Source organism: Labrus bergylta, chromosome 21 (genome assembly GCF_963930695.1).
Source record: "Labrus bergylta chromosome 21, fLabBer1.1, whole genome shotgun sequence".
Classification (NCBI taxonomy): Eukaryota; Metazoa; Chordata; class Actinopteri; order Labriformes; family Labridae; genus Labrus; species Labrus bergylta.
In genome coordinates, this window is record NC_089215.1 from 6,937,157 (window position 1) to 6,964,517 (window position 27,361).

Consider the following 27,361-nt stretch of genomic DNA (forward strand, 5'->3'; position numbering starts at 1 on the left):
AAGTTCGTGTTAGAAGTCTTGAAATTCCTAACTTTTTTGAAAAAATAATTGTAATGGCTTATTTTTTTCTGATTCATTATCTGATTAATTCCCAGTTATTTAAAGCTAATTTACACATTTCTGCGTTTTCTGCGTTTAATTATTACTTTTTAAATAAATATGGTTGTGGTTATATACCTTTTCCTAATCCAGTTAACCTAATACTTGCTTATTCAATGCTGTAAAGGTAGGCTGGCTATGCATAGTTAAACAGTTTCTTTGGGTTCCTGATTTGACTCCTTTGTTATGCTTGAAAAGACTACTAAATATATTATTCCTCTTGTACCTGTACCATAAACGAAACCTTTTCGCGGACTTTTATTTTGAAGAGTAGTTATCTCTGCGAATGTCGAACCATCACTTAACCAATCAGCGTCAGTAAGAGAAACTTTACGCGACAAACGGATGCATCAACCAATCAATACGAGGTTGCCATAAAAAATTGACCAATCAAGTGTTTTGAGTGTTGCGCGAGAACAGGAAGGAAGGCAGGAACGGAAGTTTACAAACACGGAACGAGAAAGCTAATGCTCAGCTAATTGTTGTTTTGATCGTCAACAGTCGACTGCTTTGATTGAAAATAACATAAAGTCAAGATGGTTTGTGAAAAGTGTACGTATCACACTGGTCACATGTTCTTTGTGTTCACGTATGATCTACTATTTGGGCTTTTAACGGAGAATGGAGACTTCTAGCTCACTCATTAAAACGTGTTTATTCGTTCAGTCGATGTGTTTACCGACAAGAAATGATTGTTTTTTTATTGTTTCAGGTGAGAAGAAACTCGGTAAAGTCATCACACCTGACACCTGGAAGGATGGAGCACGAAACACAACAGGTGAATTAAATAAACATTCTGCAAAACTCAGCTGTTTTCTCCTCCAGTGTTTTTGTAAAAAGACATTCAGGTCAATATGAGGTCACCTTCACATTCAGGACACATTTCTATTGATTAAAATCTTCCTTATTAAGTAAATGCATAACAAGACAGATAGAGTGCATGTAATGTGTGGCGTGAAATGTTTATCTTATACATTTGTTTACAGTTTAAAGGTTGTACATAATGATAGAAGATTGAAGCCTGTAATTTATCTCACCAGTGCACTGATGTGTTATTTTCCTCATCAATAATCTTAACACCTTTTTTCTTTAATTGATAGTTTAGATTTATAGATAGATGTAATTTATTCATCTCAAACTGGGAAATTACACTGTTGGAAACCACACATTAATTAATGTACAAACACAAATGTCTAAAACCCATTATGTAATTATGTATTATGCAATATTATGTAAAACTGAAGAATTCCTGAATCAAAACTCACTGTGTATATTGTATTGTGCACTCATAGTTCCATACATCACCTACTGTGTGGAGGTGTGGGGAAACGCATACAAAACCAACATTCATCCCATTTCCACGCTCCAGAAAAAAGAATTGTAAATAGATCTGATTATTACGAACCGACGAACGCACTTTTTATTAACATACACGCTTTAACATTCAGCGATCTAGTAGATCTACAAACTGCTCAGATAATGTACAAGGCACACAATCATTTGCTTCTCAACAGTATTCAGAGGTTTTTTTGAAGCTAGAGAGAGCTGGTATGAACTGAAGGGGAATAGGTTTGTGTATATAAAAAAAAAAAAAAAAACGAAGGTAAGGACAAACGTAAAGAACAGGTGTATTTCAGTAAAAGGGGTTAATTTGTGGAATACGAATGTGTAGTTCACTTTCCAGATTTAAATTTTTGTTTAAAAAAAAATGGTGCTTAACAAATCTAAAAAGTCGGTTTGATTATTTTTTGTGTGAGTGTGACTTCTGTTTCATTTGTTTTGTTTTGTCTAGTAGTGTCTTAAATAATAAGATTTGTAATAAGGGTAGGTGTAATAAGATAAAGCTTCAGCCTACACCTTTAAATGATAACTACTACTACATACATACACTGCCTGGCCGGGAAAAAAAGTTGCCACCAAAAAAAAAAAAAAAAGATCACACACTCTAATATTTTGTTGGACCGCCTTTAGCTTTGATGACGGCACACATTCGCTGTGGCATTGTTCCGATAAGCTTCTGCAATGTCACAAGATTTATTTTCCATCCAGTGTTGCGTTTAATTTTTCACCGATAAATTGTATTGATGATGACGGGAGAGTCGGACCACTGCGCAAAGTCTTCTCCAGGACATCCCAAAGATTCTCTATGGGGGTTAAGGTCTGGACTCTGTGGTGGCCAATCCATTGTGTGACAATGATGTCTCATGCACCCTGAACCACTCTTTCACAATTTGAGCCCGATGAATCCTGGCATTGTCATCTTGGAATTTTAAGAACCCCAAACCCAGGATATCTTCATCAAAGAGCTTGTTTGATCTTTTCAAGCTATTAACCAATGTCATAAAATGCGAGAGAGCAACAAATAACCTTCATGTTTTCTCTTTTAATTTCCTGTTTTTTCAATTGTCACATATTATCCAGCTTAAGTTACGATGTTTAATTGAGTTGCTTCTTCTTTCATCAGAGGGGGGTGGACGTAAGCTAAACGAAAACAAGATGCTGACTTCAAAGAAAGCCAGGTGAATGAATTGCATAAAAATCAAAGTGCTGTATTCTTCATGTCATCAATCATATTGTTGCGTCATACATCATGGCTCTCTAACATGTCTTCCTCTTAGATTTGACCCGTACAGCAAGACAGGATTTGCTATCTGCAGGATCTGCAAGAGCTCTGTCCATCAGTCTGGATCCCACTACTGTCAGGGCTGTGCATATAAGAAAGGTATGAACTCACTCAGACTGGACTCCATACTACCAATGACTCCATACAACTAGGCCAAAACCAGAGGAGCTTATCATTCAGCTTGGTTTAAATTGCAAGAATAGACTGTTTTCTGGCTTTCCACCTTGTAAATGTAGAAGCTTAGATTATTTTTAGTTTATGTGGCCTGACTTTTTCTTGTATATTCATTGTAAAAATGAACCATCTAAAATCCAAAGTCCTCATTTTGATCAAGGACAATTTTCTTTCAAAGCAGTTCCCTTAGAAAATGAAGTCTTTGTATTGACGAGAGAAAAGGGGACACATAGATGTTGTCTTTGAAGTGAGAGTATCTGCATGGGTAGATTTCACTACAGGCAAGTGAGTCAAAAATGTTTTCATACCTGAATGAACCCCCTTAACACCAAATGCGTAGCAAAACATAACGTAATCACGCTAAATCAGTGAAGTGTGTTCACTGGCACCAGCACACTACTGTGTCTAATATTTAGAATGAATGATGAAATCCAAATAAGCGGGCATCTCGAAAAAAGCATATCTGGATGAACCTTGAAGCAGGGGGTTGCAATCAGCAGCCAACAACCAGGCCAGATAAAGGGGCAGCGGGTACACAATAAAATGTAAAAAACAAGTGGAGGGTGGGTTCAAGTGCAGTACATGATGGCACTGTTCCAGACTGTTCAACAAACATGCCAATGACTTTAGTGAACTCCAACCAACTGTCCTCAAGTCTCTATCTAAGAACAATCTTTAGAATTAGCAAATCCAGGCTGACACTGCTTGATAGTTACTGAAACAGCTGGGGGGAGTCATGTGGTCTTATCGTTTTTCATACACATTTCTGTAAAGAGTGAGAACAGAAACGTTACTTTAAAGATGCAGGGATAAAATGATCTGAAGTTCAATCGCCATCAGTTCATCCAGGTCAGAGGCCTGATTAAAGTCCCTGTGTGTAGTTCAAATTAAGGACAGAGCCATATTCACAAAATGAATTTGGTTTATGAAGTTTCAACAAAACAGTGAAACATTAGTGAGTGATAATGTACAGTGAGCTGATTGTTCTATAAGGAGAAAAACTGACAGGGGGATGCAGTAATGTCTCACCCTGAGGGGTATAAATGAAATGATTGACCCCGGCATTTGATTTAGGCTTTTTTTCCCTGTTACTGCCAAAGTCTGTTGACCTTTTTGTTTCCATTAACCAGTATTTAAACACTGCCATGGTCCATACTGTGTAGTGTTTACTTTATGTCTGCCTTTTTCAATTTTTGTCGATTTCTCGGTCGTACAGTTCTTTCACCTCTTGTGGGTTTGCTGTGCTGTTTTCCTTTTTGCTCCTTTTTTTTTTTCACTCCCTTTTCTTTCCGTTCTTTTTTTTGCCTGCAGTGAACCGGCTGACATTAAATGCACATCGTCCTTTTCCTCCAGATTGACATGATAGATGTAGTTATCCAGAGTATGTGAGATGAACAGGATCAACCGTTCTATGAAAAAGAAACGTATCGTAGAATGCTCTAATGAACCAATTACAATCAATCTGTGTAAACTGTTTAACAGAGCCATGTATTTAAAAGTAAATAGAGCCAGTCGTTGCTCTGCTGATCGTCCCATTAGAGGTCGATTGGCTAAAATGTTGTTTCATTGGACGGTGGGAGGAGAGGCGAGTAGCTCCAGACCATCAGTCCTACATCGGGGCTCAGCAGTCTCTGTCTTTCTGTGGCAGGAACATGACGCATCCTGCTTTACAAAGCCTTCCCTGTTTTCCCATCTTAAGTCGTTTTGGGAACGCAGTCAGACTGGTTATGTTACAGCTCTTCCCCAACTGTAATGTAGGATTTGGAGGTGTTATAAGTCAGTAGAGGGGCATTCAGGCCATCAAAAATCTGTTTTCAGCTCCACAGGGGTCAAAGGATAAGAGTCCTCAGTCATCACACTGGGTCATCAGTTCCCCTGTTATTTATTTATTTATTTATTTATATATATATACACACACACACACACACACACACACACAAACTTTCCATCGAAACTTTGTCAAATATATTAGGTCAAATCCACTAGATTCCCTCTGATGCAAACAAAATTAACCAATATGTGTGTATAAATGGATCACACAAACACCTGCAGAGTTACCAATTCTACAGTTCCCAACAGCTCTTGGGAGATTTAGATCCTATTTATATTTTTTCCCCACCTGCAGCTTGACTGTTTTGGTTCAGGCTCATGGCCCTCATCAGCCTTGTCTGCAGCAGGTGCTGTATGCATTGGGGAAAAACAAACTCTAAGAAATAGACTACTTGCCAAGCATTGAACTTCAGACAACAATAATCATTAGTTTCTAAATGCTAAAGAGAGTGATTTTTTTCCGTCAGAAATTGGTGGCAGCCAAAACATTGCTAAAGAAGAGGGAATGTAAGATTTACATTTATGATGCGGTTACAAATAATAAATAATAAACTTGAATGGATGCTTACTGTGAGAACTTCAAAATCGGCAATTGCTGATTTTCTGTAATTTTTTTGAAAAATGCTAAATATGAAGCTCAATTAGAATAAACGCAAAATGCACAGATTTCCTTTAATTAAATCCAGTTAAAGAAAAGGAAACATGAAATACACACACACACATATTTACACAGAAGAAAGGACAAATCAACTGCTGCCTTAAAAAAGTTTTAAAAAAAAACAATTGGACTACTGTAGCATCAAATTAAAACTGGAAAAGCCTAAAGGTTTTTTGATTAAAAAATAATACGTTCACAAACACATTGATACAGGAACTTAAATATAACAAAATGCATTTAGTAAAACAGCTGACACAACATTACTGCTGCACTAATTCAGTTGTATATAATGTTGTCTCTCTTTCTTTCTTCCTTTTCTGTCTTTCCAGGAATATGTGCAATGTGTGGAAAGAAGGTTTTGGATACCAAGAACTACAAACAGACATCAGTGTGACGACATGACAATCAGAGAGCAGGTCAACGAGTGAATAACAGACAGAAGGATGAGACAGGCATGTTTTTTCCACCACCCTGTCACATTTTCACTATTCATCCCACCCTGTTATAGACACCTATAACTCTTTAATAGTTATTCCTCCCTCCTACTTGGAAGAGAGACTTTTGGAGGAGGCTTTACAACACGATATAAAACAATGCTGCTGTATCTTTTACAGTGGCCATAATTAAGGTAGCACCAGTTATCACCATCTGTTCATCATGTCAGGTATTCAAGACTTTATGTATATTTTAAATTTCATTTTTTGACTTGGATTCTTTTACTTTTGCTTTTAAAATCTGTTTGTAATATATCGCATTGTTTATTTTGAGTGAATAAAAACATTCATTATGAGGACAGGATTATTATTTTGTATGTCTGCCTGCAGGCATGAAGAGTACAATTTTAGCCTCTTACGCACAACATACCCACATTCACCCTGTATGCCGGTAGTAATTGGTTTACCTTTACAAAATCCGATTTAGAAACTGCATGCTCTCCTCCCAGTGTTGTCAGAGACTGAGGTTATAGTTCACAGGTTGTCTGACGACAGGCATTTGATATTTAAAGGCCTTTCTCTCCCTCAGGCTTTCAACCACACATGAACACTCGCGCTTGTGTCTCATTATTGATTTATGCCCTGGTACCACAGCAGAAAAACAGTCCCCTGTCTCTGGCTAATACAGGCCATAACAGTAATCACTGTAGCCTGGGAGTCGGATTTTAAAGTGGTTTAGCCAAACAAAAAAAAAAACATATTTCTAGTATTTTACCACCCCCTCCTAAAAAAGAAAACAGTCAGTTCTGGTTGCACTTACTACAGCTTTATCACTGGTTTATATAAGTCTTAATCCTCACGTTTGTTTGTTAGTTTGTTATATCTGTGCCCTTTGGCTCCAGTTATTCTGTGATGTGGTGCATTTGGGGACATCACTTTAACATCCCTGTTTGTACCTATTATACAACCGACCATAGGGACTTTTAATGCTCAGGTAATGTGGATGAAGTCCATCAGTGACGCAAAATACTGTTGAACATCAACTTCATGTGTAATAGTACACATGATGTTCAATATTTACTTTTTAAGGATTTTGGATATGAGGATGAAGCCCTATGTCTGTACTTGACCCCTTATTTTCCCTCCAGTTTCAAGACATGTTATGGTGTATTTTATTTCAGAATGGCATTGCACATTAATTAACAGGAGCATTTAAGTCTATTATGTAAATGTCACTGATTTAGCCATACAAACTAACTTTGATTGGCTGTCCCTAGGAGGCTTATGGTATGTGAAAATATGTTAGAAAGCACAGAAACTCATTTGCACTAACTTACTGAGCACATAATTACAAGAACGCACATTTGGTAAAGTTAATAGGAAAACAATGACCAAATTATGATTGGTGACAGTTTATCTGATTGTCTGGATACCACTGTTTTAAGAGGTTTATTGGAATCCAGAGACTGTTGATTTGGTTTTATGGTTAAATGAAGAGGGGGAAAGGCATAACAAGGAAAAGTGTTATGCAAATTTAAAACATAAGCAATTTTAGTCATGTTTCCAAAGCTTTAGGAATTCAATTCTGATTAAATCAAACAATTATATAATAATTTTTACTATTTACCCAATGTTTCTGAGCTAACTTAGAAGAATCAGTAGTTAAATGTTCCCTATACATCTAAAATTTTCCATTTTGAATTTGATTCTGTTCACAACCTTTTGAACCTGTTGTGAATTTTTATTTTGCCTCCATATTCAAATACATGAACTGCTGGTTGTATTCTCCATATTACTACTATACTATATGATCTTGGTCTGGAACTCTGTTTACAGACCCAAAATACAACTTACACACTTCTATTGACATTTAGATGTGAACATTAAGTTTCTATCCAAATAAAGATATCGACCAATGTTACACAGATTTGTTTCGGCTTGCCTTTTTTTTGCATAAATAAATATAACTGTATCATCTGCATACATATAGTAAAAGTGGTTGCATCGATTCAGGTAGTTTATTAATAAACATAGTAAATAACAGCGGACCTAAAGGTGAACCCTGAGGTACACCAACTTCATTATAACTGTTGGTGAAGTTCTTTTGCAAACAGGAAACCAATTTTTTTTTCTGTCTGAAAGGTATTATTCCAAAACAGGTTAATAAAAACTGAACATCCCTGATTGATCAAGTACATCCCAATGCCTTAATTCTTTCACCTGACCTTTCCTTTTATCAGGTCAAAATTCCAACTCGTCCAACGTTGGGTTCATGACAGAGTCCCACAAAACTAATAACATCTCAGTCGAATTTAAGCATGCTAGCAAGCCTGAATTACATGAAGAAGACTGTAAACATTATGTTGAATATTGTTTTCTTCGAAAGTCATTGTTGCTTTGTTTTTATGCTATTTTTACCAATATTGCTTAAAATGTTCTCTAACTTGAGCCTTGCAGAGCAACCTGCATTGTTTTTTAATATCTTTTCTTAAACTATACTTAATCTTTTTATTTTTTAAGATTTATTTTTAGGCTTTTTTATGCCTTTATTTGAGAGATAGGACAGTGTATAGTCGGAAATCAGGGAGAGAGAGTTTGGAACGACATGCGGGAAAGTAGCCACATGTGGAATTCAAACATAGGCCGCCCGTTTGGAGGACCATGGCCTCCATACATGGGGCGCGCGCTAACCACTGCGACAATAACTATACTTAAACTTGTAACTTTTTTGCATTCTCAAATCTGATAACAGAAACGAAAAATATCAATATCATTCAGAGGATCATTCACCAAACACAACAGCCTGAAACTTTGGCTCACCAGTTATTTTTACACTGACAAAAACAAAGTGAGGTTGGCATCTTTTATAATGTTTGCATATTTTTATTTCGGCAAATCATTTTTCAAACACATGCAACACTGTTCATTGATAAAAACATAAATCTATTAAGAATTTAAAAAAAAAAAAAATGTACGTACAGGTATAACAATTTCAATTTAAATCTTAAAAATGTTATCATATACAAAACTATTGTGAATGTAAGGACACATAGCTCGTAAAATTATTAAAATCATTGGATTGAATATGCAGAAAAATAAAGCAAGGTAAAGCACCAGTTAAATTCCCATCAAAAGTATTGTCAAGTAGCAATATTGCACTTAGTTTTACACTTTAATACAACAATATTGCTTTGTAAGACTACCAAAGGCACCATGAATGTGAGTAATAATTCCTGTTAGATTCACTGTGAATTGAAATGATGGAGTTTTGCATCAGGACTGAAATCTATCAGGCTTGAGTGTATTGAGGTGAGCTTCAGAGTTGGTTTGGACCCTGCATCAAACAGAAGTTTTATATTGACCTGTTATTGGTTTGTGTGTTTTCTTAAATTAGAGTCAGATGCGGATCCACTGTTACTCTAGAGCTTTCTGTGTGCTACAGTAAACAGAGGCTCGGGAGTGAATGGTGTATGACATCAGTTAGGCTGTCTGTGAAAGAGTCAGGAATTCCTCTCTGGTTTTGGGGTCCTCGAGGTAAATTCCCAACATGGTGCTCGTCACTGTGCGGCTGTTCATCTTCTGGACTCCACGCATGACCATGCACATGTGCCTGCAAACACACACATGCACACATACTGGTCAGATTTTAGAAAATGCTTTGAGGAAAGTCTGTAGCATGAAAAACATGTGCTTAAAGGAAACCAAACTAATTTTAAACATCTGGGGCACAGTCACATAAAAGTTGACTCTAGTCCTAACCCTTTAATATTTCTGATGGCCAGCAAGAAGTGACTCCCCTGTTTGAAATAAAATCATCTAGATTTTAAAGAAGTTCATGAGAAAATAACCCAACTTCTCACTGAATTTTTAAGTAACAATTTTCTTATTTAAGAATGTTTTTGTAGTTTCAAGTGCTAGTGTCAGGTCTTTATTTATAAAGCATGAAGTTCATTTAATCAATTATGGTCATTTTAAGATTAAAGTAGACGATTTATCACAGTATGATTAAAGGCATGGCTACCCTGTGAAGTTGCTTTGACAAAGACCTAAGTGACAATTGAAGGCTCATGGTTAAAGCTGCAATACCGTGTAACAGTAGCAAAAGTGCAGGAGAGTCTTGAAGTCAGTAGCATAGAAAATAATTAAGCAAAATTTTGCATTAGCTAGCTTTAAACAGCCAGAAAGTACTGTTCATAATACATCGTTGGTTTAGCAGAGTTTAAATCGGATTGTTCAAAATTACTTTAATTGAACATTTTATTTGTAAAATTAATATTGTATTTATTATTCTTAATAAGTTGCATTTAAATTACTTCAAATGCGTCCAAGGTTGCCCCGTTTACTTGCATCTTCATATAACATCTAACGGTCATTTTTACCCAAAGCACAAGGATGGAAGTTAAAATGAAACTTTGATTATTGCGACAAGAGACTGACTCTCCTCCGTTCTGTGATGATTCAAACATTATGAGGATGATGAAGGGGATCTGTGTTTGTGCCTGTGAGTGTGTTTGTACTTACGCTGCCTCGATAACAACAGCTACGCCCTTTGGCTGCAGGGCCTCTGATATTCCTACAGCGATCTGTTTGGTCAGACGCTCTTGAACTAAAAGAGAACAAATATTATAACATTAGTAAAAAGTTCTGTGACTTGATACAAATCTTGTTGATGTATTCATAATGCTTTTGTTTGGTCACCTTGAAGCCTCCTACTGAAGATCTCCACAATCCTGCGGAAACCAGAACACAGGCATAGCGGAGAGGAGTGATTACAGAGTAGACGTAACAATGATTAATCTTTTGATAAATAGAGACTGGCATCAGCCCTTGTACCCTGGCCTTCACTCTGTCTGTCCAGTGGTATGGACCCTTCATCTGTGAATCATTCACCCTACACAATTCTCTGAATCTGTAGGGCAAGATTCAAACACAGCCAAAATCTGTGAATCTGTTTCTGTTTATCTGGGATTGTTTGTTCAGAGACAGTGTGATATTTGAAAGTAAGGATGAGAAGGGACAGACATGAGAGGCTGTGATAATAACGGCTGATTCCCACAGGTCTGAAGGGATTTTCTCATGGCTCGAGAGCGGATAGAGTTTAGATTTGTGTCTGCGAGTGAGTTTGATGAGAGGGACTAGATGACGGCCTCTGGGCTTAGACCTAAGCCTCCAGGTCAATGCACTGAGATAACAGAAGAACACAGCCACCCGGCACTAACACCAGAAACATAAAGCCACAGTGACAGCAGGAGGGTATCTAGTGTGTGTGTGTGTGTGTGTGTATGTATGTGTGTCTGTGTTACCTTGCAAGCTTGCTCAGTCCCACCACTTTTTTGTTGGGAATATACCCAATGTGAACCTGGAAAGAGACCACAACCAATGAGGGCAGAGGTCACACCATCAGAGAGCAAAGTAAAAACACACTGTTCAGGTGGCAAACAGAAACACAGCACGAGGGTGATAGTGGGCAGTTGTTTGTTTTTGAGATCATCTAATATTTGCTTTGAACCCAAAAACCCTCCACATGATATCCACTTAATATCACTTTAGGTTGACACTACACACACAGATACTTTACCTTGCCAAAAAATGGCACCAAGTGATGCTCACACAGTGAAAACATGTCGATGTCCTTCACGATCACCATCTCGTCATGGTCTTCATCAAAAATGGCGTTGTTTAAGATATCTGCAAGGCACAAACACGATTGAGGAAATTCCATACTCTTGGAAATAGTTGAAAATAGTGTAAAATGAACAAAATAATCTTTGATACAGCTTGGTTTTTTATTTTAACAAAGGCCAAATTTGAAAAACAATATCAACATTTAAAAAAAAAAATGGACTGCCTTTTTGCATTTTTTTTCCACAAATGCCATCACAATTGTTGACTATTTTCTGTACTTCTATGAATCAAGTAGTTGTTGCAGCCCTAGACTCATTACATCAGTAATCTAACAGATTCAGGAACACCTCATTCTATAGAAAGGTGGCTCTATATGGATTATGTATTTTAATTGTGCAGTGTTAAAAAAGTAGCTACCTGGAGGAGCAACAATATTTCAATACAGATAAATGCAATCCAGTGCAACTTTCTTCACGAAACTAATTACTAAAAAGTGAATAAAATCCTCCTTGATGCCTTTAAATTAAACTTTTAAATTCCACACTTGTTCCATTTCTGTGCATTGAAGAGACCAACCATATCATTATAACTGACTATAAATAGGCTACACACACACACACACACACACACACACACACACAAAAAAACAGCCCCCAGAGACCACACAGAGACACCTGCTAACTCACCGTCGATGGTCTCATGGTAGCCCTTGGTGAGGAACTGCATGGCTCTGGCTGCGCGTAGCGGCGTGCGCAACAGCCCCTGCCGGTCCGTGTCCTCCCCGAGGTCCCGCAGGATGCTGGTGTAGGCGGCCTCCAGTGTTGGTAAGCGGATCTTGTCCTCAGCCTCTTTGCGGGACTTCTCGTGCTTGAAGATTGCGGCGGTCTTCTTGTTCTCCATGATGAGGTCGCTGAAGGCTTTGTTGCAGTTGAACTCCTCCACGGGGTCGCTGCAGAGGCCGTTCATGTCGGAGCGGGTGCTACTGTGCTCTGGCAGAGGAGGAGGAGGAGGAGAAGAGTTGACTCCTTGGAAGTTGAGACAGGCGGGTTTTGGTGGGTTTACCTTGTTTCGGGAGCGTTTTTAAAGCCCAAACCAGCTGCCGAGTGCGCATCACTTTCTCATTTGTCAAGGTGCAGCCTACGTCAAAGGTTTAGTTTCGTCAGCTGGGTTAAATGTCATCACTCCCTCCTCTCCACCTCCCCTCTCAGAACAACTGGCCTATCGTGCATCTGAATTTTCCGCATCTCATCGCTTGACTCGTAGCCTACTGTATAATCTCCTGTCCCCATCCATTACTGGACTTCCGAATAAAGTTATGTCAATAAAATAAAGAAACTAGAAAGAGGCATATATGCCTATTCCGCTCATTAACATATCTGCTGCCTCGTGACCTCACGTGGAGACACGGCATTTGTGCAGCCGAGCATATTAAGCCTTCTTAAAGTTGACTCCAACTTACCAACTCTGCAAAACACACTTGATCCATATAGGCTAAGATGTATTGATAAGAGATAAACACAATTTAAAAAGCACCACGCTATCACAAGGTGTTACAGAGAAATGTGTCAAATCAGTTTGGTCAAAGGATGTGAGGTCTGAATGTCCAAATTTACAATGTTTACTGATATTTGCATACAGGTCTGGTTAAGTTTGCACAAGTTTTTGCAAAAATCACTAAGGCTGTTGATTTCTCCTTCAACTGGCAATGGCATTAATATTAATTTATTTTACAAGCAGTTAAAAAGGTATCTATAAGTATGATTTTTTTTTTCAGCTACCAATCCTGAAAAATGAGTCACAATGGTTAAAAAAAGTTTATATGAAAAGATTTTTTGTTTTGAAGGTGTTAATGATGGACAAAGCTTGGTAATCTTTACATTACAGTCATCAGAGCTCAGTGTAAATACTACAGAGTTACAGTGGACTCTCGAGCTACCAGTGCTCCGGTACAGTTTGTTCCTCGTGGATCAATGAAAGAACTGCAGAATAAGGAATGCAAAAAAGGTTGATATTTTTAAAATTTGAAGACAAAAAAAACCCCACTTTTGAACAACAGTGTATGTGTATTAACATGATAGCACATATTGCCAACATCCCCATCATCTAGATGATTTAAAGGCATTCAAGGTGAGATTATTCGAAATGTTTTGTTCACCTGTGCATGTGCAGTAAACCAAAGTTAAACAGAGCATCCTTCCAATAAGGTTGACTATATATGATATAATATTTACATTTCTGAGTCTTCTGAAAGCCTTCTGTCACCTCTTGTGTTTAATGAGCAGAGCAAAGGAGGAAATCAGGTGATGTTGCTTCAGATAGAAAAGGCTGTGGGAGCAGGTCAGGCGAAAAAAATCGAATCATACATTTATTACACTGGAACCTGCTGCAATTTCAACCTTTTTTTTTTCCATGCCTTTGATTTAGATACCCTTGTTCATAATAATAAGCATGATGAAGAAGCCCATCCTAAAAAAAAGACGTTTTAAACTAAACTGAGGTTTTGTTTTCCTCAAAAAATGTTCATAATTTTAACAGAATCATTTCCTTTTTCTGAAGCTATCCTTTTTTCTTTTTTTTTTGCCTAAACATAACCACCCTTCAACTATAGCTAAAACTATACAAAACACGTTTTTATTTTCATTTGATAAATTTGGGGGATTACCACCAAAGTCACAAGAATATATCCTGTGGGGGCCTTAAATATCTACAACAATTCGATGCAATCCACCTGGAAGTTGCTTAGATTTTCTCAACTTTAGCCCCAAATGTCAACCTGCTGATAGCACTAGAAAAACAGTCAGGTGCCAACTGAAGTCAATTAACTTCCACGTCTTGGCACAATGAATGTCTTTCCAATTGATGTTGAAATATTCCATCATCAGACTGATTATTTTAATAACCACAAATAGGCTATTAAGTTAAACAGTAATTAAAATAGAGACAGGATGTTGCAAATCTTTATTATGTTTACAGATGGGTATTTTGCTGAGGCTTATACAAATAAAGATTGTCAGCTTGGATCTGAACTCAAAGCTCTCTCCATATGGCTGTCCTTATTAACAAACGCTCACATGTGTTGTGAGAATGAACGTTTCCCACCCAAAAAGAAGATTTCTATATCAGCAAACAAAACCGTTTTTATTTTTTACTTTAAAAGCCCCTTGAGATGTACCATCTCGTTTTGAAGGGGGTCCTAACAGGACTACAGCCTGCATACAAGCTCATGACTTGACAAAGTTGAACCTCTGTCTAGCTTTGAGATGCTGCCCCCTGCATGTGGTGAGTGCTTACTATGGCAATTTCACAGTTAATGGATTTGTGCAGGAAAAGTTACAACCAAAATACAATCTCCTGATCCCGGTGAGGACAATCAATTTGGTTTCATTCGGTCCGTACATCAGTTCTGTTCATTTTACCGTACATCAAGCAATAGTTATAACTTACATAGTCAGGTTTCGTCCACAAATTTGTTGCTGTGTTTGTTACTGGATTGAATCCGCTTGTTTTAGATGGTTAACCTGCATGATCCAAGTTTCAAAGATGCTTTTTTTTCTGAAACGTACTACTATATGCTCTCTGTATGCTGCAGGAAGACTCGAACATATATGAGGTGTCACTTGACCAGAGTAAAACTACAACTACTAGAATGGACTATAGTGAGTGGCATTGGACCAGTAACCCTCCCAATACCACTCACTTTCTGGATAGACCTAATCATTGGTGTGTTACTTGGTGTGTTTGTTGATTGTGATCAGGATTTTTTCCATTTTGCAACACTTTTATTCCATTTGTTTTATGTTAGACTTGATTAATTGATTACGTTTTCAGGTAAAAATATTTACGTTAGACATTTAAAAAATAAATAAATAAATAAGAAAAGGTATAGGATATTATGAGCATTCACTTTTTAATGAATTTCTGATATTTACGTTGTTTATTGTGAGTTTTCTTTTTTTCCCCCCTCTTTTTTATTGAAGGGTTTTAAAAAAAAAATGAAAACAGAAACAGGCAATGGGGAAAAGAATACAAGGAAAAACTCTAAACATAAATTATATAACATTATATATCAAACATATATAATGTTATTGTGAGTTTTCTGGATGTTTCTACAAAGGATATGGTTATACTTTTACTTTTGCGTTTGAAAATCTTTGGAAATATGCTATCTTATTTTGTTTCAATATCCTAAAAATGCGAATTTATGCACAAATTTCCCCCACAGGGATCAATAAAGTTTATCTTTATCTTTATCTTTAGAAAATTCAACTTAATTTTATTTTTTCTAATGTATTTCTTTGACTACTTATTTATAACGGTGTTTTGTCTTTTTGTTCATTTATCATTATTTTAATTAATTAATTAATTTATACACTTTTAAAAAAAATATGAATTAAACTCTCTATCGGCACCAGTGGGTGGCGGTAATGTTAAAAAAAAAAAAAAGCAACAGTAAACGATAAAGAAGGGGGGAGTAATGACGTAGTTCCGGTTTGACACCAGCGGTGGCGGGAGTTTTCAGCATGGCGGTCCAACCGAAACAGAACCTGTCTATGGACAGTGCAGCCGAGCATGGATTTCTTAACTTTGTTTTCTCCATGCCGGAAAAACCGGACACGACTTTCAGGGTATTTGACCGCAACGAATACTACACTGTCCACGGAAAGGACGCCATATTCGCAGCAAAGGAAGTTTTCAAGACGAATGGGGTCATCAAATACTTGGGCTCAGGTACACACGAATAGCTTCTGAAGCTTAGCTAACAATGCCACTAATCTGGCTGCAGGTAGTTAACTCTGTTGCATGTTGTTAATTCTGTTTTATCTGAAGTGCGAACTCCCTGTAGCCGAAAGCTAAGCTACCCTGCTCGGTGCTGTTATACACGGTTGCTCGTTTCTGCATTTAATTTGAGCATTTTGATCTTCAGGGAGTCGTAAGCTGGAGAGTGTGGTCCTGAGCAAACTGAACTTTGAGGCCTTTGCGAAAGACCTGCTGCTAATGAGGCAGTACAGAGTGGAGGTGTACAAAAACCACAGCAAGAGCAGCAAGGAGCACGACTGGAGGATCGAGTTCAAGGTACTGTGTTTAGATCCATGAGGAGGAGTGTCCCTGTGCTTTATGTTTGTAAAACATGTTTGTTATGCATGCAGCTGTCCATAAGGTCGTTACATATTGTAAGTAGCTGTTACATGCAGTGGCGATTCTGCAGTCTGATGGGGCCCTATGCAAAATATATTTTTAATTTTTTATTATTATTATTTTTATAATTATTTTATTATTATTATTATTATTATTATTTTATTATTATTATTTTTATAATTATTTTTTATTTTTATTATTTTATTATTATGATTATTATTATGATGATGATTATTATTATTATTATTTTATTATTATTTTTATTATTATTTTTTTTTTCTGATTGTGTAATACTGGCTGGTTGGTGGGAGGCTAGGCTTGGGGGAGCATTAAGTGTGAGTGAGTGTGTTTGTGGTGTGGGTGTCTCTGTGTTTAAATGTTTGGTATTATGCTTTGGATTTACTTTATTATTATTTTGATTTTGCATTGTGATGATTAATTTATGTTTCGTAAGGACCCCCTTGAAAATGAGATGATGCATCTCGAGGGGCTATCCTTGGAATAAATTACAAATAGGGGGGGCCCTCCATAAACCATTATGTTTGCCACCATGTCCTGACACCTTTTTCCTCTTTCTATTTTAACTCTCAGACAGATAATTCCTCTTCAGTTTCCTCCAGTGACTGTCATTGACAAACTTCGGTTTTCAGAGGAATAATGCATGAGAGGCTAAGAAGGGGCGAACAGGGTGAGCGCTGTCAGATGGGGCCCCCCATAGGGAGGTTTCGTACCGTCATTGCAAAATTTGCACATTTTGAGCCACTGCTGTGGTTTAAAGTTTGTCAACCCCTTTAATTAAAAAAAATAATCTTGTATGTATTTTTATTTTTTTTTAAGATTTATTTTTGGGCTTTTTGTGCCTTTTTTAATGGAGAGATAGGACAGTGGATAGGGTTGGAAATCAGGGAGAGAGAGAGAGTGGGGAACGACATGCGGGAAAGAAGCCACAGGTGGGATGTGAACCCGGGCCGCCCGCTTGAGACGACAGCCTCCTTGTATGGATTTCTTTAATCTGATTGCAGTGAGTTGAGGAATGGGGTATCTGCAGTGAAATTCTAGTTTTTTTTTTGTTGTTGCAAAATTGGATTCTGCATTTTCAGACAATGTGCAAAATGACTTCCGCTGCCAGCTTCAGTATCTCATTTCTAACCATTTGGACGAGTTGAGGCAGCTCATCGGCACACCTGATATAGCATGGGCCTCATTCATTAGATCTGAGTCCTTACTGCGAGTTGATTTCAAACCCAAGCCTTATTCTCAATGTCAAGTCCCCTATCTCCATCAGCCATATCCCACAGAGATTCTTAAAGATTCTTAAGATTTTTTTTTTTTAATCATGCTCTCAAACTGAATGATTTAGCTTTTTAATTATGCTTGAACTTTCCTTCAGTCCGTCCTGTGTCTGATACATTCAGGTTTTATAAAGACTGATATAATACATGTGTAAAACTTTTCAGCTTGTGTGTCCTTGACATCGTTGTCTTGGTTCCAGACAGGATTGTCTCAGCGTTACTTTAATTAATTGACAGCTTATCTGAGAGACTCTTAAGGTCTTTAAACTGAGATTGATGAGCAGGCTGGCTTCTCTTCCACTGCTATGCATTTAATCAGAGATCAACTCCTCAAATGTTGGAACAACTATTTTCATTACTAATTAATATCCAGTTTATTTTCTTGATAAATCCATCATTCATTTGTTTGATGAGACTGAATCTTGAAAAGACAAAAGGCCTGTTATTACATATGACAAAAGAACATTACATCAAATGTGAAAAGCTGCATACTTGAAATTCCACCTTTTCCTATTCAATTTTTTCCTGGCCCCCTATTGGCCAAAAAAAACAAACTTGTATGTTTGTTATAATCTCCCTCTCTCTCTGTCCTTCTCGCCCACTTCCTCCATCAGGCCTCTCCTGGGAACTTGACTCAGTTAGAGGAGATTCTGTTTGGTGGAGGAGCCGGAGCAGAGGGTTGCGCAGGAGTCGTCGCAGTGCGTTTGGCCACAGGAGCTGACGGGCAGCGCGTGGTCGGGGTCGGCTATGTTGACGCTGCCCAGAGGACGATGGGAGTGTGCGAGTTTCCAGACAACGAGATCTTCTCCAACCTGGAGTCGCTGCTCGTCCAGATCAGCCCCAAAGAGTGTCTCTTGGCGCAGGGCGACGGAAACACGGACGGCATTAAACTTCGGGAGGTACGTGGTGGGCGGGGCTACGACATGAAAACAGCAAAAAAACATCTGTGCACGATCACAAAGTTCTATAATACCTAATAAACAACAAATAATGCTGCCAAAAAATGTTTTTGTGATGCGTTTGTGAAGGTGGTGCAGCGCGGCGGCCTGCTGGTCTCTGACAGGAAGAGAGCGGAGTTCAAAAGTAAGGACATGGTGCAGGATCTCAACAGGCTGCTGAGGGCCAAGAGAGGAGAGACGGTGGCCAGCAACACGCTGCCTGAGCTCGACAAACAGGTCAACAACACAATACTGAGAATGAAGCTGTTAGCGAGGAGGGAACGTCATTTCACATATTCACGGTTTATGTAACCAAATGGAACATTTAAAAGTCAGTATTAAGACAAACCTGAGGATTCTTTTGCCTTTGCATGATCGAGATTGAACAACCAGAATGTGTTTTGGTGTCTTATTCTTGTAATATATAATGAAAAGCCCTGGTTTAAAGTATTCCCCCTGCCTGAACAGAAAGCAAAAGTTAACATTTTAACTGTTTGATCAGACTTCCATGTGTGTGCGCTTTCATTCTCAGGTGGCGATGTCGTGCCTGGCGGCAGTTGTGCGTTTCCTCGAGCTTCTCTCTGACGAGTCAAACTTTAACTCGTTCAGTCTGACCTCCCTGGAGCTGGGTCAGTACATGAGGCTCGACAACGCTGCTGTGAGGGCCCTGAACCTCTTCCAGGTCAGTGACAGCTCATTTTAGCTCATGTTTCCCCCAGGTGTCCGTTGTAGTTTAAAAAAAAAAAACTACAAAAATAAACATAGTCAAATAAATGTGGAAAGTATTTTCACATATAAATGTCGTAAGAGGTTAAAGTAAGTTTTGCATTAATCAGTCAGTCATGTATAACTTTCCAATTAGGAAGATTTTCTGTTTGTGATCCTAAGTTCAAACTGAAGAAATAAACCACTCTCATAACTTTATGATAAAGCGGTTTCAAAGTAGTTAAAGGACAAAAAGAAACATTTTCGGCATCAATATTTTTGATCTTGCAATAATCACATTGAAGGATGTGAAATGTTGAGTAAGACAAATTTGCAAAGTCCATTGAAGCCTCAAACGGCGCCCTCTCCTTTTGTTGTGACTTACCGCGCTACATGGCTGAAGAGGTTTATTTTCTGGTATAGATTTGTTGACCGTGCATCTTTTTTGTTCCTTTAAAACAGAATACAGAACTTTCAAACGTGCTTTCTGACATCTTCTCTCCAGGGGTCGCCAGACGACACCAGTGGAGCTCACTCATTGGCCGGTTTGTTGAACAAGTGTCGTACGCCGCAGGGTCAGCGGCTGGTCAACCAGTGGATCAAACAACCGCTCATGGACAAAACCAAAATAGAGGAGAGGTAAAGATCCGGACGGGAACACTGAACAGATCCCACCTTAGAAGAGAAGATGTATGAAGGGAAATTTTTAGATTAGATGGATATTTTTGTTGCGTTCATTGACAGATTGTGATGATCCTCTGTGTGTGTGTGTGTGTGTGTGTGTGTGTTTGTGTGTTCAGGTTGGACCTGGTGGAGAGCTTCGTGTGCGACTCGGAGCTCCGGCAGACCTGCCAGGAAGACTTGCTGCGTCGGTTTCCTGACATGCACCGTCTGTCCAAGAAGTTCCACCGTCACTCTGCATCTCTGCAGGACTGTTACCGCGTCTACCAGGCAGTGAGCCACATCCCCGCCCTCATCACAGCGTTGGACAGATACTCAGGTACACACACCTGCAGATGTCATATGTGCGCGTGTACTGCTATCGTTTCTACGACATCTGTGCAGGAGCATTGCGCTGATTTAAAAGCCTTTTCATGGTGTTGTTGAAAAACCTAAAAGAAGCTCGTTATACCTGAGCTTGCCAAAGATGTCGGGAGCTGAGTGATAAATTGGTTGTCCATATCATCCAATACTGATTTTAGTGTTTGCTTACAAGTTTTACACTTTACTTTGATTTAAAAGCCTTTTCACATATCACATAGTGTGTAAAACATGGCACTTAAGACTTTATATTTTGTTTGTTTTTAAAGCACTTATTTGTTTCAGAGAGCATCCTTCTCAGTATCTTTGCAGGGTCACATAAATACAAAATCCATCACATTTCTAAAATTCACTATATGAGCGGTCACATCAGTAATCAGTCCATTTTTCCCTCTAAAATCTGTCTGCAAAGGCCTTAAAAATCCCATATCTACTCTGTAGGGTTTATACTTGGGGTTTAGCCTAAAATGACTCTTTGTCAAATCGTCTTCAATGCCTTGTATGTACTACTTCTTCATTCTACTCGTGTGTTTTGAAGGGAGCTACCAGGTTCTGCTGGAGGCTGCGTTCCTCTCTCCTTTCAGAGACCTGCTGACGGACTTCGCTAAGTATCAGGAGATGATTGAAACCACGCTGGACATGAACCAGGTCTGTTAAAGCATTTCTCTTTCTCATGTGCACTCCTGTATTTTTCTATCTCGTCAGTTCTACCTCTTATTCATTTACTATATACTCGTTTTTCCAATATCCTGCTTGTCATGCAGATTGACCACCATGAGTTCCTGGTGAAGGCGTCCTTTGACCCCGTGTTGAGTGAGCTGAGAGAAAAGATGGACGAGCTGGAAAAGAGCATGCAGTCCGTGCTGAACAGTGCAGCCAGAGAACTGGGTGATTACATACGCAGGATGTAATATTGATGGGAGGGAGGGAGGGAACTTTATTAAAATGTACTCTTTCAGCCTATCAACATTGCTCCAGTCCTAACCAGGCACTACCATTGTTTCCTCTTGAGGGAGGGAGGGAGGAGGAGCGATAAGGTCCGCTTTCCGTACATGCATCAAAACTGAAGCTTCTCCTGGCTCCGTTTTGCTGAACTCCAATAAATAACAGAATATCTGTTAATGTAAGCTTACAGCTGCTTGCTGTTGTTTCAGTACTGAACTATAACGGAATGTCGAGTGGAACTTTTCAAAAAGCGAGGCGTACTGCTGTTGTTGTTTATGTCTGTGTGTGAGCATAAATTGAGCAGATTAAAGTTGTTTGTTTCAAAAATTAGATTAATTTAGAGGGGAAAACACATTTGATATAAATACAACCCAATAGATACAAGCTAGATAAGAGAACAAGAAAAAAAAATGTTGTTTTATGCTGAACGGGTTTGTTTTTTAATGTTGTGGAGATTTCTTTGCGTACCACCTTAATGACCTCCAAATGTCTGTATTGGATTCCTTTTGAAGAGTCGCTGCAGCTCAGTTTGAACTTTGTTTGAAATCACAATAATCCTTTTTGTATTTCAGGTTTGGATGCTGGAAAGACAGTGAAACTGGAGTCAAACGCCATGCTGGGTTTTTACCTGAGAGTCACCTGCAAAGAGGAGAAGAGTCTGAGGAACAACAAGAAGTTCACCACGCTGGACGTCCAGAAGAACGGAGTGCGCTTCACTAACAGGTCCTTCACACTGCGTCACACACCTCAGAGCTTCACACACACACACACACACACACACACAATGTGGTTGGAGGGGCTTTATTTGTAACCTGAAATACCTAAAGGGATATGTCAGCCAGTTCTATTCTTGCACCAGTTTGAATGTTTTTTTATAAGCTGCAACAAATAATGCTACTGACGCTACCTTTAATGCACACAGAGCAACACATAAAGGTTACTGGTAATGCTTTGACAGCTTAAACAAATCAACAACACAAGTGAACAAGCATTTACAGGAACCTGCAGCACGCTCAGTCTATGTACAGCACAGACATTAAACCAGAAAGCGTCTCTTTTACTCCCGAGTTTTTCCTAAAGAACTTGTGATGGTTAATAGAAAGCTTTAGAGTTTTCAAGATGAAGATGTACCCAAGGTCAACTTTACCAACATAGGTTAAGAAAAAATAACCTGTGTGGCGCTGATGGTCTGTGTGGAACGTTTGTAACTACATTCCCCCCGTCAGATGACTGAAGTGTGTCAGCTGAAGGTCTGTTGTGTTTCACATGTCTGCAGTAAGCTGAGCTCCCTGAACGAGGAGTACACAAAGAACCGGGAGGAGTATGAGGAGGCGCAGAACGCCATCGTCAAAGAGATCTTAAACATCGCCTCAGGTGAAAAATCTCATCACATGCTGCTCACCAAGTCTCTTCCGCATGTGATCGATTTGACAATTAGATCAAATTATGATGTGATGATATAGAATTTGTCTAATACGACCTTTAATACTGATAGAGATCACGTTTCCTACAAAAAGAGTAAAAACTTCACAACACTGTGAACTCTTAAGAGTTAAAGAAGTGTTGAGATCGTGGTCAGATTCATCAAATGTCAATTGCTCTGGAGCCGGCTCACGCGGCAGACTCCTGTCTCCGTGAACGTTTTATCTGAAGTGTTGAACTCTGGGCCGCCAGGTTACGTGGATCCTCTGCAGACGCTGAGCGACGTCATAGCTCAGCTGGACGCCGTGGTAAGTCTCGCCGTGGCGTCTGTCTCTGCTCCCGTGCCGTACGTTCGACCCCGCCTGCTGTCTGGCGGCATCAGACGCATGGAGCTGAAACAGGCGAGACACCCCTGCATGGAGACGGACGCAGACACCGCCTTCATACCCAACGACATCACCTTCACCCAGGGGGAGAAGAGCTTCTATATTATAACAGGTGAATGATAGTGACGGGAAAATCCCAGCAGTTTTAAAGCAGTCACTTTTAATATGATGGTCAAAATACAAAAGCTAAATGAAGAAATAATAAGGTTTTTTCTTTCTAGGCTTATTTTTAAACCATCAATCCAGGAAACAAGAACGTGCACAAAAATAAGGCCTGCTCTTCATATTCTGCAGCTGCTCCAACTTGTTCAGAGTTATTTCTTTGTCCTGCAGGTGTCAATGTTGAGAGAAAGAGGTGGACATGTCTTCTTAAGCTTTATTATTTTTAAAATACATTAAAGTTGTCCACCTCCTGACTTGTTTAAACCTGCACACGTTATTATTCCATGGATGCATCAAGCCCATCGAGACCTTCAGAATGCACCTAAAGTCCATTAACACTCTGACAAGGCTCTGATTTAAATTTATCCTTTGGAACAATTCCTCAGAGAATTATGATGAGTCATTAGTTTAATCTTAAGTTCCAATGTTTTTCTTCTTTTTGGTTGATTTTTAAGAAAGACCAGCTGCGACCAGAAATGAGGCTGAGAGCTACCAGAGTGAAATCAGTAAAGAGACAAAGTAGAACAGAATTGAGGGCGCCAGTTTAGTCTTTAGAGCAGGTGCCAACAAGAGGCTACACTCCTCAATACAGGTGTAACCCTCAGCCTCGAGACTTTAATGTATATCTCTACAGCTGTCCTGTCAAATAAAGCAAAAAAAATACCTTATTTTCTCAATATTGAAAAAATGAATCCTTTGGTGAAGTTGTTTTTTATGTGTAAATATTTGAAAGAGTAGCTCATGAATCGGTTTGAGATGAACTAATGGTCTGATTGTTCAACCTTTTGGATCTTCAGATGTTGTGTAAGAGTTGGTTATTATAATGATTTTTGAGAGTAGGTCCTTCTTTGTAAATAAAAAGGCGTACAGACCTACAGGGTCACATGATGTTAAATTACATCAAAAGTCGAAAAATATGTTTGAACTAAGACACAGTGGAAGTAAACCGAGTTCCACCTTCAGAAGGTAAATGTGTGCATTCTGCCTGAACACACTTTAATACAACTCTTCCTCCCCTCTGCAGGACCAAACATGGGCGGTAAGTCCACATTTATCCGGCAGGTGGGAGTGATCGCTTTGATGGCTCAGATCGGCTGCTTTGTGCCATGTGAGAAGGCGGAGCTTAGTGTGATTGACAGCATCCTGGCCCGGGTTGGAGCGGGTGACAGCCAGGTGAAAGGAGTGTCTACCTTCATGTCCGAGATGCTGGAGACTGCGGCCATTCTACGGTAAGAACAGACTAAATGACTTCACGGCTTCTTTTTAAAGAAAGACGTGCCGTTTCTCATGGCGTGTGCCCGTCCCTCAGCTCGGCCACGGAGAACTCGCTCATCATAATCGACGAGCTCGGCAGAGGAACGTCCACTTACGACGGCTTCGGTTTGGCCTGGGCCATCAGCGAACACATCGCCTCCAACATCGGCAGCTTCTGTCTGTTCGCTACTCACTTCCACGAGCTGACGGCGCTCGCAGCTCAGCAATCGTCTGTCCACAACCTGCATGTCACAGCGCTGACGACGCACAACACGCTCACCATGCTGTACAGAATCAAACCAGGTCAGCACACACACACATCAACATTTAAATACTGTTTATTTAAAGTGAGTGTGCTACATTTAAGAGCTTCTTTTGGTTTATTTAGTAAACGTTTCTTCAGTGGTTGATTACGCAAAGTGACGATGCTCTTTGAAATCATTAAACTTACCTTGATGTTCTTTATTGTATGTAATAATTAGATTCAGTGTCTGCCATTAAGTCTCCTGACAAATCTTTTCCTTCAATGTGCCCTCAGGTGTGTGTGATCAGAGTTTTGGTATCCATGTCGCCGAGCTGGCCTGCTTCCCGCCGTCAGTGGTTGCAATGGCAAAGGAGAAGGCGGAGGAGCTGGAAGAGTTCCAGGATCCGGCTGGAGAGAAGTCAGAGCGAGACGAAGAGCCCGAGGCAAAGAGACGACGCTCAGAGAAACAAGTAGGCCTCAGTTTTCATGCTCATGCTTTCTGCTTTTCAGAAACCATCTCACAGAAAGTGTAACACGAGATCGTTATCTTAAATCTACATGCAATGAATGGAAGAAGCACTTCTCTTAACCCCAAAACTAATCTGAGAAGCAGCTCTTCTGTAAGTGGTTAATGTAGTTTAGTGATATTTAACTCTACTATCATACATACACTACAAACCAGAACAAACATTGGAGAAGCTTTCTAGTCCGTGCTTGATTACTGTAAAATTGTGCTCAGCTGCACTTTTAATACCAGTTTATTTTTATTTTTTTATTAATTCATTAAAGAATAATAAGAGTCAAAAATATTTGTGTAAATAGACCACTTACAGAAACAAAACACGTGACATGCTTACACTTGTCCATTTCACACAATGAAATTCAAACAATCAATGACAGAGAAAGGAATGAGCTGAAGCCCATCCTGTAAAATCCTTCATTTAAGTCAGAACATAAGCAATCCAACAAAATAAAAGCAGATAAACTCTTCTTTCTTAATCATTCATCATTTCACGTTTTAATCATTCATTAATTTGCAATTCAAGTTTTTTTTTTTTTTTTAAACTGCAATCCGACTAGCTTCCATACGGTCCATTCAAACTTCACATGGTGAAAACAGATTGTTCTAGAAAGAGCTCCACGGCTTCACAGAGACTGCATGTTTTGGAATTTTCTGAAGGCAGTGGAAAGAGACACACACACAGAAGAGTATTTCAACTTTTTATTACCTCTTGGACACACAGGAGGTAAATTCAGGTTTATGTGACTTATAGACTGGGTTTGACTTAATGTGATACTGGACTTGTTGGTAAACTAATACCTGGAGTTACCAGGGCCTAGTCGTTCAAAAGGATAAGAGCCATATTTGTATTTCCTTTATGAGAAATAATGGATAAACATCTGGCTAAAGAAATGTGATTAATCATGATAAACTATTGAAATTTAGTGATTAATCAAGCTAAAAAATATATATATTGTTTGACAGGCCTTGTACTTTTAGAAATCCTTTCCTTTCTTTGAACCCAGTTTAAAATTAAATTCAATCCGATAGCTTTAATTACTTTGGAATAACCAGGCTTTGAAAATTACAAACAGAAAGTCAAACATTTATCTCTAAAAACCGCCTTATTATTCTGATGAGCTGCCATTTCTAGTGATGCAATAACCACTCCAAGCCTTTCACTCTTTATGCACCTCGGTAGTTGGTGACGTTGCCAGAGAATCCCACCCTGCTTCTTTAGTGATGCAATAATGACATCATCTGTAATTTATTTAAAATTTATACTCCATCCTTCAGGTGGGCGAAAACCTGATCCAAGACTTCCTGGAGAAGGTGAAGTCACTTCCTGCTGCCACCATGAGCGAGGCGGAGGTGAAGGCTGCGCTCAGGAGGATGAAAGAGGAGCTCGTGGCCAAAAAGAACTCGTACATCACAGACCTCCTCGCACGCTGCGCTCCGGCTAAAACGGCTTGATCTGTAGATCCCATACAAGTTAACCTACTGTAGTTACACTAACGCTCTTATTGTATAGTTTTCAAATAAAGATTTTTTTCCCTCATCTGCTGAGTGTTTTTGTCTGTGATTATAATTACATTAATCTTCTGTATCACTTATCAGCTGAGTTGTGGCTGCTTCTAAGAACTTCTACACTTCAATTTGTAGTTTTCCAGTAAATCAGGTGACAGTGAGGCTGTTATGCATAAATACTGTTATCTTAACAGCTGTTCCAGCTGATCTTTTCAGTAAACTGTTTCTACTTCTATTGTGAAGGCAGATCTTTGGTTTTCCTTCTTGTACTGTTGTAATTCTTTTTCCACATTTTTTATATTTTTATGCTAAATGATATTTAATTTTCACAGACACTGTTTTATCTACAGTTCGTTCTGCACAT

General features: G+C 38.9%; 3 protein-coding genes across 3 annotated transcripts; 2 read left to right on the forward strand and 1 right to left on the reverse strand.

Moving 5' to 3' along the window:
* The first annotated feature begins 495 nt into the window (after nucleotides 1-495).
* Nucleotides 496-6,174, forward strand: cript (cysteine-rich PDZ-binding protein). The gene is made up of 5 exons (XM_020646280.3): nucleotides 496-651; nucleotides 812-877; nucleotides 2,564-2,618; nucleotides 2,718-2,821; nucleotides 5,714-6,174. Exons 1-5 carry the CDS (start codon nucleotides 636-638, stop codon nucleotides 5,776-5,778), a joined length of 306 nt encoding a protein of 101 aa, XP_020501936.1. The 5' UTR covers nucleotides 496-635; the 3' UTR covers nucleotides 5,779-6,174.
* Nucleotides 6,175-8,680: 2,506 nt separating this feature from the next.
* gch2 (GTP cyclohydrolase 2) lies at nucleotides 8,681-12,534 on the reverse strand. Its single transcript, XM_020646277.3, has 6 exons — nucleotides 12,130-12,534; nucleotides 11,397-11,506; nucleotides 11,122-11,177; nucleotides 10,517-10,548; nucleotides 10,340-10,424; nucleotides 8,681-9,428 (listed from the first exon to the last, which is right to left on the reverse strand). Exons 1-6 carry the CDS (start codon nucleotides 12,407-12,409, stop codon nucleotides 9,299-9,301), a joined length of 693 nt encoding a protein of 230 aa, XP_020501933.1. The 5' UTR covers nucleotides 12,410-12,534; the 3' UTR covers nucleotides 8,681-9,298.
* A 3,395-nt stretch (nucleotides 12,535-15,929) lies between these two features.
* Nucleotides 15,930-27,028, forward strand: msh2 (mutS homolog 2 (E. coli)). Its single transcript, XM_020646230.2, has 16 exons — nucleotides 15,930-16,171; nucleotides 16,368-16,516; nucleotides 18,486-18,770; nucleotides 18,900-19,046; nucleotides 19,342-19,491; nucleotides 20,020-20,153; nucleotides 20,315-20,514; nucleotides 21,094-21,203; nucleotides 21,320-21,443; nucleotides 22,073-22,223; nucleotides 22,777-22,874; nucleotides 23,175-23,420; nucleotides 24,495-24,699; nucleotides 24,780-25,027; nucleotides 25,263-25,438; nucleotides 26,767-27,028. The coding sequence occupies exons 1-16, from the start codon at nucleotides 15,964-15,966 to the stop codon at nucleotides 26,941-26,943; spliced, it is 2,808 nt and encodes a 935-aa protein (XP_020501886.2). The 5' UTR covers nucleotides 15,930-15,963; the 3' UTR covers nucleotides 26,944-27,028.
* The last annotated feature ends 333 nt before the right edge of the window (nucleotides 27,029-27,361 follow it).